Source organism: Enhydra lutris, unplaced genomic scaffold, assembly GCF_002288905.1.
Source record: "Enhydra lutris kenyoni isolate GAN:26980312 unplaced genomic scaffold, ASM228890v2 scaffoldscaffold24, whole genome shotgun sequence".
NCBI classification, from domain to species: domain Eukaryota; kingdom Metazoa; phylum Chordata; class Mammalia; order Carnivora; family Mustelidae; genus Enhydra; species Enhydra lutris.
Genome location: NW_019154108.1, coordinates 30,646,711 through 30,662,166, shown reverse-complemented (window position 1 = coordinate 30,662,166; position 15,456 = coordinate 30,646,711). Strand labels below are relative to the sequence as shown.

Genomic DNA, 15,456 nt, shown 5'->3' with positions numbered 1-15,456 from the left:
TGGGGAGTCTCCCTCCCCTTCTACCAGCCCTAGATGCCCCTGCTCGTGCCCCTTCTCTGTGTGTCAAACAAATAAATAAAATCTTAAAAAAAAACAATGGAGAGGGATCAATCCTCCAGAGAAGATGCTGAGTCTGGTTCAGGTTGACCAAAGAGGAACAACAAGGACACAAGGACCAAAAGCCACAGTCAAAGGCCAACCTCACCCCGGCAATGGCATGCGCCAGCAAGGTCTTCCCGCAGCCTGGCGGCCCGTGCAGCAGGACTCCGCGCGGCGGGGTGGCACCCAGGTGGCAGTACACCTCAGGGTGACGCATGTGGATGAGCATCTTGCAGACTTCCTGGCAGGGAACAGACAGGAAAGATGTCTTTCTCGGCCCAAGAGAAGAGTGAACCCCATGGAAGCAATCGGCCTGTCCTCCCAGCTAGCCTGAAGCCGAGGCTGCAGCCCAGCTCTGGTGCCTGGTGGAGGACCCTCTCCATGCCCCCCGCCCCCAGCTGTCAGAGCACCCACCTCGTGGCATCACGGACATGACACGTGGGAAGTGGAACAGAGCAGATGCTAAGTGAACAGTAATTGTCACTCCTACTTCTGCCACAACAGTACCTCTCACAAAACACGTATCTTCCGAACACTGTAATTCCAGTCATGGCGAAGTAGAAGGTACTACACTTCTTTCCCCCTCAGCACCCTGAAGGTACAAGCCCAGTTTGCCCTTCTCCCCTCCCTAGACTCTTTTCCACCCCCAGTTCCTACCAGAAACAAAGAGGCAGACTTTGTTGGAATAACAGATTGGCAATAAGCCCATCTCAGTAAAGTTCTGCACTTGAACTAACCTTTAATGTTGTATCATTGCCTCCAACGTCTTCAAACTTCACCTTGGAGACCTGTAACTCTAGCTCCTTGGCTTTAGCTTGTACACAAAAGAGATCAAAAGATTAGTGATTCAGTAGTAACTCAGAATTCTACTGAATAATGTCTAAGGAAACCAAGGTCCATGGGACAGTGAAGATTTTTCTCACAGACATCACTGCACACGGCAGGTCCAGGCACGAGGGCTGGGACTCAGGACGCCACTCCCTGAGCCCACTGGTCAGCCCCCCCCCCACCCCCCAGGACTCGCAGCTCACCTTTCCGCTTCAGGACAGCTTCGATTTCTCCATCTACTTCCTGAAGGTCTTTCTTCCTTTTGCTTCCTTTGCTCTTCAGCCTACCTTTCCTTTTTTCATTACTCTCCAGAAGAGAAGCATCCTTGGAATCCTGGAAAGAAAGGAAGTTTCGATATGCGCTATTCGAAATCACAGCACAAGTATTTCTTCCTTTCCTTTTTTTTTTTTTTTAAAGATTTTATTTATTTATTTGACAGAGAGACAGCAAGAGAGGGAACACAAGCAAGGCGAGAGGGAGTGGGAGAAGTAGGTTTCCCGCTGAACAGGGAGCCTGATGTGGGACTCAATTCCAGGACCCTGGATCCCTGGGTGGAACTTAGAAAGGTTTAAAAAAAAAAAAAAAGGGTATCTACTTACACTGCTTACACTGTATATTTCGTGGCGTACCATTTGGGCAGGCTCCCTCAAGTTATTACTCTAAGCTCAAAGTGAGCCGCACGCTGATTTAGCACTAACTTCCCTTTCTCCGAGAACAACCAACTTTCTCTAACACCTGCCCAAAGTACCTATTTTTTAACTCGCACTGGTAAATGCACCTTGGAAAGCTCATTAGGCACTAATTCAACAAAGTGACAACTACATGTCAGATGTATTTTTTTTTTTTTTTTGAGATTTTACTTACTTATTTTAGAGAGAATGAGACAGAGAGAGAGAGAGTGCATGCACACGTGTGCATGAGTAGGGGCAGGGGCAGAGAGAGAGAGAGAGAGACTCTCAAGCAGGCTCCATGCCCAGAGCCCTATGCTGTGCTCGATCCCAGGACCCTATGCTGTGCTCGATCCCAGGACCCTGAGACCACGACCAGAACCAAAGTCAAGATTCAGACCTCGACTGACTGAGCCATCCAAGTGCCCCCATTAGCTGTATTTTAGCCAGGGAGACACTATTAAACAAAACAAAGGTCCTATTCCCCTGAAGCTGATGTTCTAGTGAGGAAAGTCAAAGAAAAAACCCAACTAGAGAATTACTAAGTTTAAGTGGTCCTAAGTGCTTGACAAAAAGGAGATGAAGGAGAGTCAGAAAAACGGTATCCAACTACAGGATATTTTACACATCAGAAAAGAACACTGACAAGATTACAGGGAAAGAAGATATGAATCACAGGAATCTGGGGACAGTTCCAGATAGAAGCACAAGTGCACAGGCCCCAGGTGAGCATGCATGGGGTGTTCAAGGCCACGGTGGCTGAGATAACTGAAGAGCCAGTAGGGCAGCCATGTGCACAGTTTTCCTGGCTACTGTAAGGTCTTGGATTAGACTGAACAAAGCCATTTTTAATACATGAATGGGAACAATCTGACTTGTAAAAACAACAACTGTGGGGTGCCTGGATGGCTCAGTCAGTTAAGTGTCTGCCTTCAGCTAAGGCATGATCTCGGGGTCCTGGGATCTAGTCCTGAATGGGCTCCCTGCTCAGTGTACAGTCTGCATCTCCCTCTCCCTCTCAAATAAATAAAATCTTAAACAAACAAAATGGTATCTGCATATGGAGAATAAACTGGGGGGAGGTTATTTCAGTAGTTAAGGCTTAGACCTGGACAGGAACAGTGGCGACATGACCTCGTTCTCTGTATGCTTCCAAATCCCCAGGCCCTTCAAGAAACACAAGAATCTGCTGATGTTACATTCAGTGAAAAGGTGGTAATGTGCTCCAACTACTTAGGGCTAAAATTCCACTACAAAAATACCTCTATCTCAGATCCTGGCTTCTTGTGATTACTCTTCTCATCTGTCAAGTCCATCTTTCCACCAGTTCTGTCGATAAACCACCCTCCCTCAGAACCTCTGACCGGGGTCTTTAACGGGATGGAGCCTGTTCCCGAAGGTGTCCATGGGGTCGAACCAGTGGTTTCTCTGGGCTCCATCTCGGGAGTACTTGAAACAGAATCAGAATGTCCTTTCCGATATAAGGAGAGTAGGGAGCTGTTCATGTGATTTGCTGCCTGGTAGAAACATGACATCAACATGAATTACTTGAAGGTACTCATGGGAAGCTGGTTACCTGTACATTCCACTACCCACCTTCTCTCACAGCATTTCAGCCGGAAAACACAGGGGTTCACAATAAGATGCTTCACAAACATTTACTGTTCACAAATGATGTCCCCCTACTTCACCTCAAGTTAATGCACCAATTCATAAATGTTAAATAAAAAGTTAAATAAAATCAAGTAAGTAAACTCCCTTTTAAAAAATACAACAGTGGGGGCACCTGGGTGGCTCAGTGGGTTAAAGCCTCTGCCTTTGGCTCAGGTCATGGTCCCAGGGTCCTGGGATCGAGCCCTGCATCAGGCTGTCTGTCTGCTCAGTGGGGAGCCTGCTTCCCCTCTCTCTCTGCCCGTCTCTCTGCCTACCTGTGATCTCTCTCTCTGTCAAATAAATAAACAAAAATCTTTTTTAAAAAATAAAATAATAAAAAAAATTTAAAAAATAAAAAATACAACAGAATCAGGTGTAAAAATGAGCTGGTTGTCAAGGAGAGTCACTATTATCCCATCAATTCAATATAGAATCAGATAGAACTCATTATCATTCTAACTTTGTTAATAAATTTAAGAACTGAATTACCATTAGGGAAAAAATACAGTAAGTTACAAATCATCTGGCATATTATTTCTACATTTCCCTTCAATCAAAGCCTACTTCTTGGAAATGTCAGCCCTTTGGCAGAAAATGTATCCTTTTCTCAATTTTTACTCTTAATTCCCTTTTCTCTTCCCATATGCCCTTATTTCTGGCCACTCTCTTCCCCCTTTTTTCCTTATAAAATAAGCTATAAACACAAATACTGAAAGGATGGCCATCCGGAGAATTCTTCAACACTATACACAGAAAGTTTTCAATTATTTATTGATGGAGGTGTTCAAAGTCTCTTATTCTATTCCACACTGATTTTTTTAAAGAAGTGTTCATAATGATTTTTTAAAAAAATCAAAATGGGTCCATTAAATGTCTGACTTACCTGTGGATCTGGGTAGTCTTCCATATTTGAATCATCATCTGAACAGCTTTCAGTATACCTCAGTGAGAAGAGGAAAAGAAACATTTTTTTTAATTTTTTAAAAAGATTTTATTTATTTATTTATTTGACAGACAGAGATCACAAGTAGGCAGCAAGGCAGGCAGAGAGAGAGGAGGAAGCAGGCTCCCTGCTGAGCAGAGAGCCCGACGCAGGGCTCGATCCCAGGACCTCGGGATCATGACCCGAGCCGAAGGCAGAGGCTTTAACCCACTGAGCCACCCAGGCGCCCCGAAAAGAAACATTTTTTTTTTTAAAGATTTTATTTATTTGACAGATAGAGATCACAAGTAGGCAGAGAGGCAGGCAGAGAGAGAGAGGAGGAGGCAGGTTCCCTGCTGAGCAGAGAGCCCTATGTGGGGCTCGATCCCAGGACACTGGGACCATGACCTGAGCTGAAGGCAGAGGCTTTAACCCACTGAGCCACCCAGGCGCCCCCGAAAAGAAAAATTTTAAAGGCTTTTCTCCCACATCCTAAAAAAATTACTACCCAAACAAAAAAATATAAAGACACTACTGGGTATTTACCCCAAAGATAGAGATGTAGTGAAAAGAAGGGCCATCTGTACCCCAATGTTCATAGCAGCAATGGCCATAGTCGCCAAACTATGCAAAGAACTAAGATGCCCTTCAATGGACAATGGATAAAGAATATATGGTCCATATATACTATGTAATATTATGCCTCCATCAGAAAGGATGAATACCCAACTTTTGAATCAACATGGACGGGACTGGAAGAGATTATGCTGAATGAAATAAGTCAAGCAGAGAGAATCAATTATCATACGGTTTCACTTACTTGTGGAGGGTAAAAAATAACACGGAGGACATGGGGAGACGGAGAGAAGGGAGGTGGGGGAAATCGGAGGGGGAAACAAACCATGAGAGACTGTGGACTCTGAGAAACAAACTGAGGGTTCTGGAGGGGAGGGGAGTGGGAGGTTGGGTGAGCCTGGTGATGGGTGTTTTGGAAGGCACATATTGCATGGAGCACTGGGTGTGGTGCATAAACAATGAATTCTGGAACACGGAAAAGAAATTTAAAAAATAGATAAAAATTAAAAAAATATATATACACTAAAGCAAAATATTATGGTGGTTAACGGTCCAGGCTTTGGAGGTAGGAGAAATCTGGATTCAAAATACAACAGTGCTGGTTACTAGGTTCTACTTAATCTCTGTGAGGACCTGCTTCCCTATCTATAAACAGGGAGAATAAATAATGTCTACCTCACTGGCTTATTAGAAGATTCAACAGAAGCTCGCCAAGTCCTTAGAGTACATAATAGATGCTTAATAAATTGTGGTTATCTTAATCCTAGCAAGAAATAAAAGTGAAATCCAAATTCCTATCTGACCCAAGGGTCTCATTAGAAATATCAGATGCCCAAAAAAAAGGAAATATTCCAGCAAGCCATAATTAAATAACTAAGTAACAAATTAACAAATTCTGTACGACCCAGCCACGTGACCAAGTGCAGCCTTCGCAAGTCTGTCCATGAGAAATGAATATACCCAGAGGTTTTCATATCCTACAGTAAGGAACAGGCATAAATCCTAACAAGTACAAACTGGAAATGCAGTCTCAGTTCATCACAACCCAGAGTTGATACTTAATAGCTTCAGGAAACTATAGGACCCTGCTACTATTTAATCAAATGTCTTCAGAAAATAATTAGTAAGTAAAGGACTCTTTTTAAGCAAAAAGGCTTACGTGAATGTTATGACCCACTTTTATAATTAAGACATGAATTCTCTTGTTATTCATTAAATTCTAATAATATAAGTTTGGGCGTTTCTAATCAATGTAAAGAAGGTGAATTATTCAACTATTTAGGAAAAAAACCCATTTTGCCTATGAGTCACACCCCACAAATACAAGCGGACTAAAGAGTTAAATATAAAGCTGTAAATAAATAAGCAAAAAGTACAGTAATTATCCCATATACTCCTGTGATAGATCTTTCTAAGTATATCAGCATCAACCATAAAGACTGACAGATTGGACTAGGTATAATGATGCGGGAGTTCTCTAATCAAAAGACACTTTTTTTTTTTAAGATTTTATTTGTTTATTTATTTGAGACGGGGGAGGGAGAGAGAACATGAGCAGGGCGTAAGGGCAGAGGCAGAGGGAGAGGGAGAGGGAGAAGCAGGCTCCCTGCTGAGCAGGCAGCCCGATGCAGGACTTGAACCCAGGAGCCTGAGATCATGACCTGAGCCAAAGGCAGCTGCTTAACCAACTGAACCATCCAGGCGCCCCGAAAGACACTTTAAACAAAAACAAAAAACAAATGGCAGAATGGAACAAGCATGTGCAATACCTATAAAAGGTAGTATTACTTTATACAAATATATCTGACAATATGGAAAATTCGAATACCTCTCAAATGAAGAGACAAAACCCATAAGCAAGCAACTAACAGAAAAAAGATGAAACAGTCAAAAAAAATTGAACTTCACAAGTTATCAAAAAATTACAAATAAAAATATATCAATTTCACCTAGGAAGCTGGCAAAGATTAAAGAATAGTACTACTAGGACCACAAGGGTGCATAGAAATGCACTCTTTAGGGACACCTGGGTGGCCCAGTCGGTGATACATCTGCCTTCGGCTCATGATCCCAGCATCCTGGGATCGAGTTCCGCATCAGGCTGCTCCTCAGCAGGAAGTCTGTTTCTCTCTCTGCCTGCTGTTCCCTCTGCTTGTGCTCACTCTTTCCCTGTCTCTCTCAATCTAAGAAATAAATAAAATCTTAAAAAAAAAAAAGAAAAAGAAATGCACTTTTTATACAAAGTTGCTGGGAGTATGAACACAGACAACTGTTTGGAAGACAACTCCAAATGTATCAGAAATCTCAAAAATGTATCTTTGATCCCAGACACACCACTTCAGGAATTTAACATTAAAAAAAAAAACAAAAACAAAGAAATGGGGGTGCCTGGGTGGCTCAGTTGGTTATGTCTGCCTTTGGCTCGGGTCCTGATCCCGGAGTCCTGGGATCAAGCCCCACATAGGGGGTCCCTGCTTAGTACAAAGCCTGCTTCTCCCTCTCTCTGCCTGCCACTCTCCCTGCTTGTGCTCTCTGTCAAATAAATAAGTAAAATCTTTAAAAAAATGTATACAAAGATATGTCCTAAAGGATTACTTACTATGTGCATGATAATGCAAAACTGGAAAGAACCAAATGTTGAACTAGTTAAGAAAATGACAGCAGGGGCGCCTGGGTGGCTCAGTGGGTTACAGCTTCTACCTTCGGCTCAGGTCATGATATCAGAGTCCTGGGATCGAGCCCCACGTTGGGCTCTCTGCTCAGCAGGGAGCCTGCATCCTCCTCTCTCTCTGCCTGCCTCTCTGCCTACTTGTAATCTCTGTCTGTCAAATAAATAAATAAATAAATAAATAAAAAGAAAATGACAGTAAATCCAAATGAAAAGGTAGCAAAGTGAAAAGGAGCTACCAACACAGATACTATAGACATCGAAAGGAAAATGAGAGGGTACTTTGAACTTTATGCCAACAAATTCCACACCCTAGATGAAATGGAAATGTTCCCTTAAAAGCACAATTTACCAACACTGATAAAAGAAGAAAAAGAAAATAGGAAGAGCCCTAGATCTAGCAAAAATAAATGTTATCTAAACTCCTTCCAAAAAGAAGGCTCTAGGTCAACATGAATTCTAGGTGAATTCTAACAAACTAAGAGAGAACAACAGTAACATTATGCTAACTTTTTCATCAAATAGAGACAAAAAAACATTTTCCAGCTAGTATTATGAAGTCAGTACAACCCTAATACCAAAACTTGAAGACACTGCAAAAGAGGAAAAAAATGGGGGTGCCTGGTGGTAGTCATTAAGCATCTGCCTTCAGCTTAGGTCATGATCCCAGGATCCTAAGACAGACCCTTGCAGAGCACTCCCTCTTCCACTTCCCCTGCTTGTGTTCCCTCTCTTGCTATCTGTTAAATAAACAAAATCTTTAAAAGAAAAAAATGCACACCAGTATGAATAGAGACATAACCACATACAAAAAAAGATTAGCAAACAGGATTTTCCAATATCTAAGAAGGATAATACATCAGGACCAAGTAGGGTGTTTCCCAGGATTAAGACCCACTTAACACTCAAAAAAATCAACATAATTCACCAAATTAATAGAACAAAGGGAAACAACGTAACAAAATCCTTCATTAAGTGCATAAAAAGCATTTGAAAAATGTAATACCCATTCATGATAAAAACCCTCAATATTATTACTTAAATGACAAAATCAGTTGGTACCTTTTTACGTATCTGGCATTGTATTAGGGCAGAGGAAAACATAGATAATGAGATGGGTCTGTTGTAGATACACACATAACAATCTCAACACCATATGACAAGCAACATCACAAATATCTATAAAAAGGAGTTAAGGAAATCTGCAGAAAGGTATCTAAGAAGGCCCAACAAAGGCACTAATGTGGCGTCTTGAAGGCTGGGTGGGAGTTACAGAAAGCCACTCATACAAAGGCAGAAAAATGTGTCCTCTTTGGGCAACTATGAGCATTCAGTAGGCCTGAAGCAAAGATCTGGAGTCAGGTTAAGTATTACATGTAGCCAACGCTGGCGATGAAGAGCCACTGAAAATTCTGCAAATAGAAATGCAATGTGACTGGGCTCCTGCTTAAGAAAAACAGTCCCTTTTCTATAATCCTTACTCATTATCGTCTTCGCCTTGTCTTGCTCTTTTTGCCAGATGTTCATCTTCCAATTCTGTTAGATCCTTAAGTTCTTTATCACTAGTAATTATATTAAATACTGAAACAAAAAGAAAAATGTCATGACCTAAAACAATTCTTTAACTTCATTAATAATTCAGTTCTAACACTAAAAGACTCACCTTTTTCTACCTGAATCCTAAAAGCATTTCTTTTTCTTCGACCGTAGTCTATACTGAAAAACATGAAAAGAACCTTAGTACAGTGGTCTCCACCAACATTTTCCCATTAGACTCAATCTAAATTGATCACATTAATTTGCACAAGTATGTAAGAATGTCACTGTATTCACCCTGACCATAAGCTTATTTTCAGCCTCTCTCCGACAAAAAAAAAGAGCTTATTTTCAAGGAAATTCTGAGTTTACATTTCACTACTGTAAATTTTTTTCTTTTAAGATTTTATGTATTTCAGAGAGACAGAGAAAGAGAGAGAGATAGTATGAGCAGGGGAAGAAGCAGAGGCAGAGGGAGGAGACTCCCCACTGAGCAAGGAGCTCAACACAGGGCTTGATCCCAGGGCATGAACCGAAGGTAGACACTTAACCAACTGATCCACCCAGGGACCCCATAAATTTTTCTTGATTAGAAATGGGGTTACAGGGGCACCTGGGTGGCTCAGTGGGTTAGGCCTCTGCCTTCGGCTCAGGTCATGATCTCAGGGTCCTGGGATCGAGCCCCACATGGGATTCTCTGCTCAGCGGGGAGTCTGCTTCCCCCTCTCTCTCTGCCTGCCTCTCTGCCTACTTGTGATCTCTGTCAAATAAATAAATAAGTAATCTTAAAAAAAAAAAAAAAGAAATGGGGTTACAGCATCAGAAACACTGGCAGCTTGTACTGGAAGAGACAGGGAGGATGAAGTGAAGGAATGCGACTGGAGTTCTAAGATTATACAGGAGGGGACATCAGCTGTGGACACGCATGACCCTTCATGGGAAGGTATGAATGACTCTAAAGGAGGCTCAGAGGTTGGAGGGCAGCCGCCACTGCCTTGGGCCCAGGGGTCCAGATCTGACAAGTGGCACTGTCCCTCTAAAGGGCAGGGAGGCCATCCTAGTGGGCCCACAAGACAGAGCAAAGAAGCAAACTAATCCAATACAACTGGTGTTTTTGTAAGAGTAAGAGGGGCACCCGATTGGCTCAGTCGGTGGAGCACGTGACTGCTGATCTCACGGTTCTGAGTTTGAGCCCCAAACTGTGGTATAGAGAATACTTAGAAATAAAATCTTAAAAGAATAAGAGATTAGGATACAGACAGATGCACAGAGGAAAGAGCAGGTGAGGACACAGGAAGAAAACAGTCACCTGCAAGCCAAGGAGAGACCTCAGGAGAAACCAACTGGCAGAGCCTTGAATGATCCCTGACTTCCTGCCCCACGACTGTGAGACTTTAAGCTTCTGTAATCTAAGCTCCCCTACCTCGGATTCATTTTTTTTCTTTTTTAAAGATTTTATTTATTTATTTGACAGAAAGAGACACAGCAAGAGAGGGAACACAAGCAAGGGGAGTGGCAGAGAGAGAAGCAGGATTCCCACAGAGCGGGGAGCCTGATGCCAGGCTTGATCCCAGGACCCTGGGATCATGACCTGAGCCAAAGGCAGATGCTTAACGACTGAACCACCCAGGCGCCCTGTCCGATACTTTTTTATGGCAGTCCTAGCAAACTAGTGTACTGAGAAAAAGAAAGCAGAGGGTCTGAAATATACCAAGTGGTGATAACTCATGGAGTAAGATATCAGGAAAGGTGAAGTTAGAGACAGAAGAGAAAAACTGAATCTTTAGGGGGAAGCCTAGAGATGTTTCGAGGTAGCCAGGAAGCTCAGGGAGATCATACCTGATGGTTTTAATTCTTTAATGAGACAGGAAAAAAGGCAGTACTCCTGACCAGACTGTACGGTACTGAAAGGGAAGCAGCAGCCATTTCCCTTAGTAACAAGGACAGCATCTTGCATATAATAGGTAATTGATAAATCCTTGTATACATAGATTGAATTCTAAACTTTTGGACTGGTGAATAAATGCCAGCAGCGATTAATATCAACTGGATTGTTGGATGGAAACTAAAAATAAAGGCATGAATCTGGAGATTACATCTCTTTACCTGTACATTCTTTGTAAATCAGATGCTAAGACTCCAATGTCCACATATTTGCCACATTTGTTACTGGTGAGGTACTACAACAGAAAATAAGACAAACATTCAACACTATTTTAAACTCAGTGATTTTAATCAGAGATTGAGCTATTCAAACATTTATGCTTTAATGTAAACTCTTCATTATTAAGTGTATCAGAAACATAAAAAAAAATCACTACATAATTATCAAGCCTGGAATCAGAGAATTTAACATTATTAATCACTATGATAGCACGGTACCGATAACTAGAATAGCTATAAGGTAATAAGTGAGGGCTTATTACACTCTAAATTCCCAAATACCCCAGAACAAAGCACTAGGCTCACAAGGGCATGAAGGGCTATTTAAGTCTGAGGGAGCATCGTAGTATTTGCCACCTGTCCAATACTGCAGGAACTGCTAGCCAGAGACAAATCATGGTTTCAATATTAAATCACTTTTGATGATGTCAGATCTTTGCAAAACTGGATTTTCAGCAGTTGCTGTAAGTAAATCCCTTGCAAAATTTAATGTGGAATCAGATAGGAGAATGTCAGAGTCAATCTGACCCAAAGGGCACACAAACCCCACTCACATATGATTATTTAAGAATGAAACACAACCATATTAATTTTCCCATTTTTATAAATCACTTATTTCAAAAAGCTACTAAGTTACTTGGATTAAATAGTCAGGAAGTGGCTTGAATCTAACTGTTTAATAAACAGATCCAGCAGGTATTACTGGGCCTGGAGGCACCGGGAAAAACTCCCAAGAAACTGAGGGCTCCGTGCACCTGCTGCAGGCCTCTAACTCATTCTTCTAGCAGCACTCACAGTCCCATGAGGGAAGTTGGTCTCCCCCATTTTATGGATGGGAAAGTCTGAGAGACTTTACAAGGCCACTTACTTACTTGGCAGCATGTAAATTACAGGGTCAGATTTCAAACCCAGAATGTCCGCCCACTTCCAAGTTTCCATGCCTGCTGCTCATCCAGTCAAGGCATGCCTGACTTCAGACAGCAGTGTCTTCTCAAGAATCCCTAACACAGGATAATGGTCTCGGCATAAGTGCCTCCAGTGACAAGAGACCAGGTGATCCTCTATGTGTGAATAAATATATCTACATATACACACACACGAATATATAGACACAAGTGTGTACACATGTACAAAACTTTAAGATACAACAGAAACTCGCCATGGTTACCCCTAAGAAATGAAGATGAAGGGATTCTTTCTTTCCTTTTATGCATTTCTGACCCTTATATTTTAAACCATAAGAACCTATTGCTTTCATAATGAGTCAAAGCAAAAGCAATAAAGGAAAATGGATAATGTGAAATGGTGAAGAGCTGCGTAAGGGCCACTGGATTCAGCCATTAGGAATCACTGTTGAGACACCTGTTGAACGCAGCAAAGCAGCCAGTGGTGGGAACATCCAGAGGCAGCTGTGAGTTGCGGGAATGAAGGTCCTGTGCCAGGCATGTCTGAGGTCAGTGTGGTGACAACAGTGAAAGTAAGGGGGATGGCAGAAGGATACAGGACAAAAAAGTAGACAGGGGCCAGACTACATCACATTCTTTACGATGCGTTTTTCTTTAGATACTCTGGGAGTCCATCGAAGGGGTTTTCTGAGCAGAGCCCTGCCAAGCTCCTCTTGAAAGGACCTCCCTGGCTGCCCTGCAAAGAACAGACCTGAGGTAGAACTAGGAGAGACCAAACCGGTCTAGGCTACGATGGCTGGAAGTACAGTGGGGTAGGAGTGGCCGGGTTTGCAGTATATTTTGATGGTAAAGCCGAATAAATTGCTGATTAATTGGTTACAGAAAGCAAAACAAAGGAGTAGTAATGGTTGTTAAGGGTTTTGGCCCTTACAACTGGATGGATGGTAGTGTCATTTACTGAAACAGAAAACAATAGGAAAGGACAGGTTTGGAGGAAAATATCAAAATATTCACTATGGATATGATGTGGGAGATACCCATCAGACATTCAAGAGGAAATGTTGAGTAGGCAGACGGTTATTCCAGATAAAATCCACACTAGACACATGAGTCTTGGGACTATACAGACAGTACTTAACGTGAATATATAGGGGCATCTGGGTGGCTCAGTCAGTGAGGCAATTCCCTTAGGCTGGGGTCATGATCCCCGAGTTCCAGGATCCATCCCCAAGTTGGGATCTCTGCTACCGGGAGGTCTGCTGCTCCCTCTCCCTCTGTCCCCTACCCCCACAACTCATGCTCTCTCTCTCAAGTAAAATATTAAAAAATTAAAATTAAAAATTAAATGTACATATACTTTCATTGAGTCTGTTTATATACTCATATATTTATATTTAATTTTATGTTTATAGTAATTTTAGTGAATGTATAGAAAACATATAGATAGTACTTAAAATTTTACACTGGAAGAGACCACCTAGGAAGTAGGTGAGAGGAATATGAATCTAGAGAAACAGCGCAGGAGCTCAGGGCACTTCCAACACTTAAGAGTTTGGCGGAAGAGACCCATCCCAAAAGGGGACTACAGCACTAGCGAAGCAAAAGGGAAAGAAAATATAGCTCCCAGAGTACGGAGTGCTGAGAAATTTCTCCCTCCTCCTAACACTGCTGGCAGACTGTGCCACTCACTGCAAAACATTTACTACACACCGCTTTCTACAGATAAGTATGAAAATGAAAAACCCGTAGGCAAGAGCCTATTACAACGTCTGATCCATGCCAAGCACCCACCCCCGTCCCGGCTCCTCCTGGACTGCACCTGTCCCCTCGCCAGCTACTCCCGGGCTGCACCCGCCGCCGTCCTCGTTCCTTCCAGGCTACACCTGCCTCCATCCTGGCTCCTCCTGGGCTGCACCCGCCTGGACCCCAGCTCCTCGAAGGCTACACCCGCCCCCGTCCCGTCTCCTCCCGGGCTGCACACGCCCCTTCCCTGTCTCCTCCCGGCCTGGACCCGCTCCTTCTCCGTTTCCACAGGCGCTGCACCCACCCCCGTCCCGTCTCTCCCGCGCTGCGCCCGCTCCTTCTCCGTCTCCACGGGTGCTGAGCCGACCCCGTTCCGGCTCCTCCCGAGCTGCACCCGCGCCTTCCCCGTCTCCTCCCGGCCTGCACCCGCTCCTTCTCTATCTCCTCTCGGGCTGCACCCACTCCTTCTCCGACTCCACAGGCGCTACACCCGCCCCCTTCCCGTCTCCTCCGGGCTGCACCAGTCCCCGTCCCAGCTCCTCCCGGGCTGCACGCGCCCTTTCCCCGACTCCGCGGGCGCTGCATCCGCCCCCGTCCCGTCCCGTCGCCTCGCTGGCTGCACTCGCCCCTTCCCCGTCTCCTCAGGCGTCGCACCCGCCCGGACCCCGGCTCCCAGCAGTTCCGCGCGGCTGAAGGACAGCCGACGCACCGCCCAGGACCCGGGCCGTGACAGGCAGCCGGTCCAGCCTGGCCTGGAAGCCGCCTAGAAGGGGCCGCGCACAGTATCCACCTGCACGACTCGCTGCTTCAGCCTGTTGTCCACGAACCTCGCGGGTCGTGGCTTCATCGCACGCGTCAGGGTAGCCCCAGCTAGGCGGCCCGCTCCACGGGGACCGGGGTCCTCGCAGGGCTGCCCACGACGATCGCCGGGCCGCCCTCTCCGCCTGCGCCCGCCCGCGCCAGCCCGCCCGCAGTTCGCGCCGTCCCGCAGGTCCTGTCCCACTGCCAGTGAGGAAGACGCCCCCGAGAACAACGACACCTGCCAACCCCAGGGACTTTCTGGGAGTCTTATTTTGCAGGCTTGTCCAGAGGGCCCTGGATGACAAGGACCCCTTTTGAACACGCTCAACTTTATTGTTCTCCGCTTTGCGGACACGCCTGCGCGCGGCCGCGGCCCGCACCTTTCCGGCTGCGTGGCTCCGCTTGGGTTCTGGGTCAGGTTCCAGTCACACCCTGCTCTGTGCAAAGTTAGTGTGGGCCGGAATCGTAATGAACCCCAAACCTAGAGACCTCCAGGACGATGAAGGAGGGGTAAAAGCCCGGCGCCACCTAGCTCCGCAGGGAGGCCGCACCTGGGCGCCGGGTGGGCAGGCAGGTGCACGCAGATGTGCGCAGGTGACCACAGCGTCTGCAACGTTCGGAAACCTTGTCATCTTGCGTGATTTTCCGCCGCTGGTTTGTGGAGCCCGTCCAGCGCAGGACTACAGCTAGACCTAGAAGCTGCCCAGAATTCTGGTAAAGGTCCTTATTTGCAAGTGAGGCGTTATTACGCAGTTAAGACATAAATAACGGGACAGTTAACACAGAGTTACTGGCTTTCGTTTCAGTGTGCTTGCTTGGTTCACAGTGTTTTAAAAGATTCCCATTTGAGGTCTCCCTGGCGTCCTGGCTTCCTGGCTTATGACTGATGAGGGA

At 44.8% G+C, this 15,456-nt stretch overlaps 1 protein-coding gene across 4 annotated transcripts in view; it reads right to left on the bottom strand.

Annotated features, from left to right (window-relative positions):
• Window positions 1–14,634, bottom strand: part of LOC111150811 (nuclear VCP-like) — a 99,251-nt gene extending 84,617 nt beyond the window's left edge. For 3 of the 4 annotated variants that reach the window (XM_022508422.1, XM_022508423.1, XM_022508424.1), the window contains exons 1-9: window positions 14,552–14,634; window positions 11,057–11,130; window positions 9,078–9,130; window positions 8,896–8,995; window positions 4,132–4,189; window positions 2,858–3,112; window positions 1,131–1,260; window positions 837–913; window positions 206–340 (exon numbers count right to left, since the gene is read on the bottom strand). In XM_022508422.1, coding sequence (XP_022364130.1) covers window positions 206–340; window positions 837–913; window positions 1,131–1,260; window positions 2,858–3,112; window positions 4,132–4,189; window positions 8,896–8,995; window positions 9,078–9,130; window positions 11,057–11,130; window positions 14,552–14,608 — 939 coding nt within the window. In that variant the 5' untranslated portion in view covers window positions 14,609–14,634. The remainder of the gene's footprint in view (window positions 1–205; window positions 341–836; window positions 914–1,130; window positions 1,261–2,857; window positions 3,113–4,131; window positions 4,190–8,895; window positions 8,996–9,077; window positions 9,131–11,056; window positions 11,131–14,551) is intronic. The other variant, XM_022508425.1, reaches the window with a different exon arrangement.
• Between the last annotated feature and the right edge of the window lie 822 nt (window positions 14,635–15,456).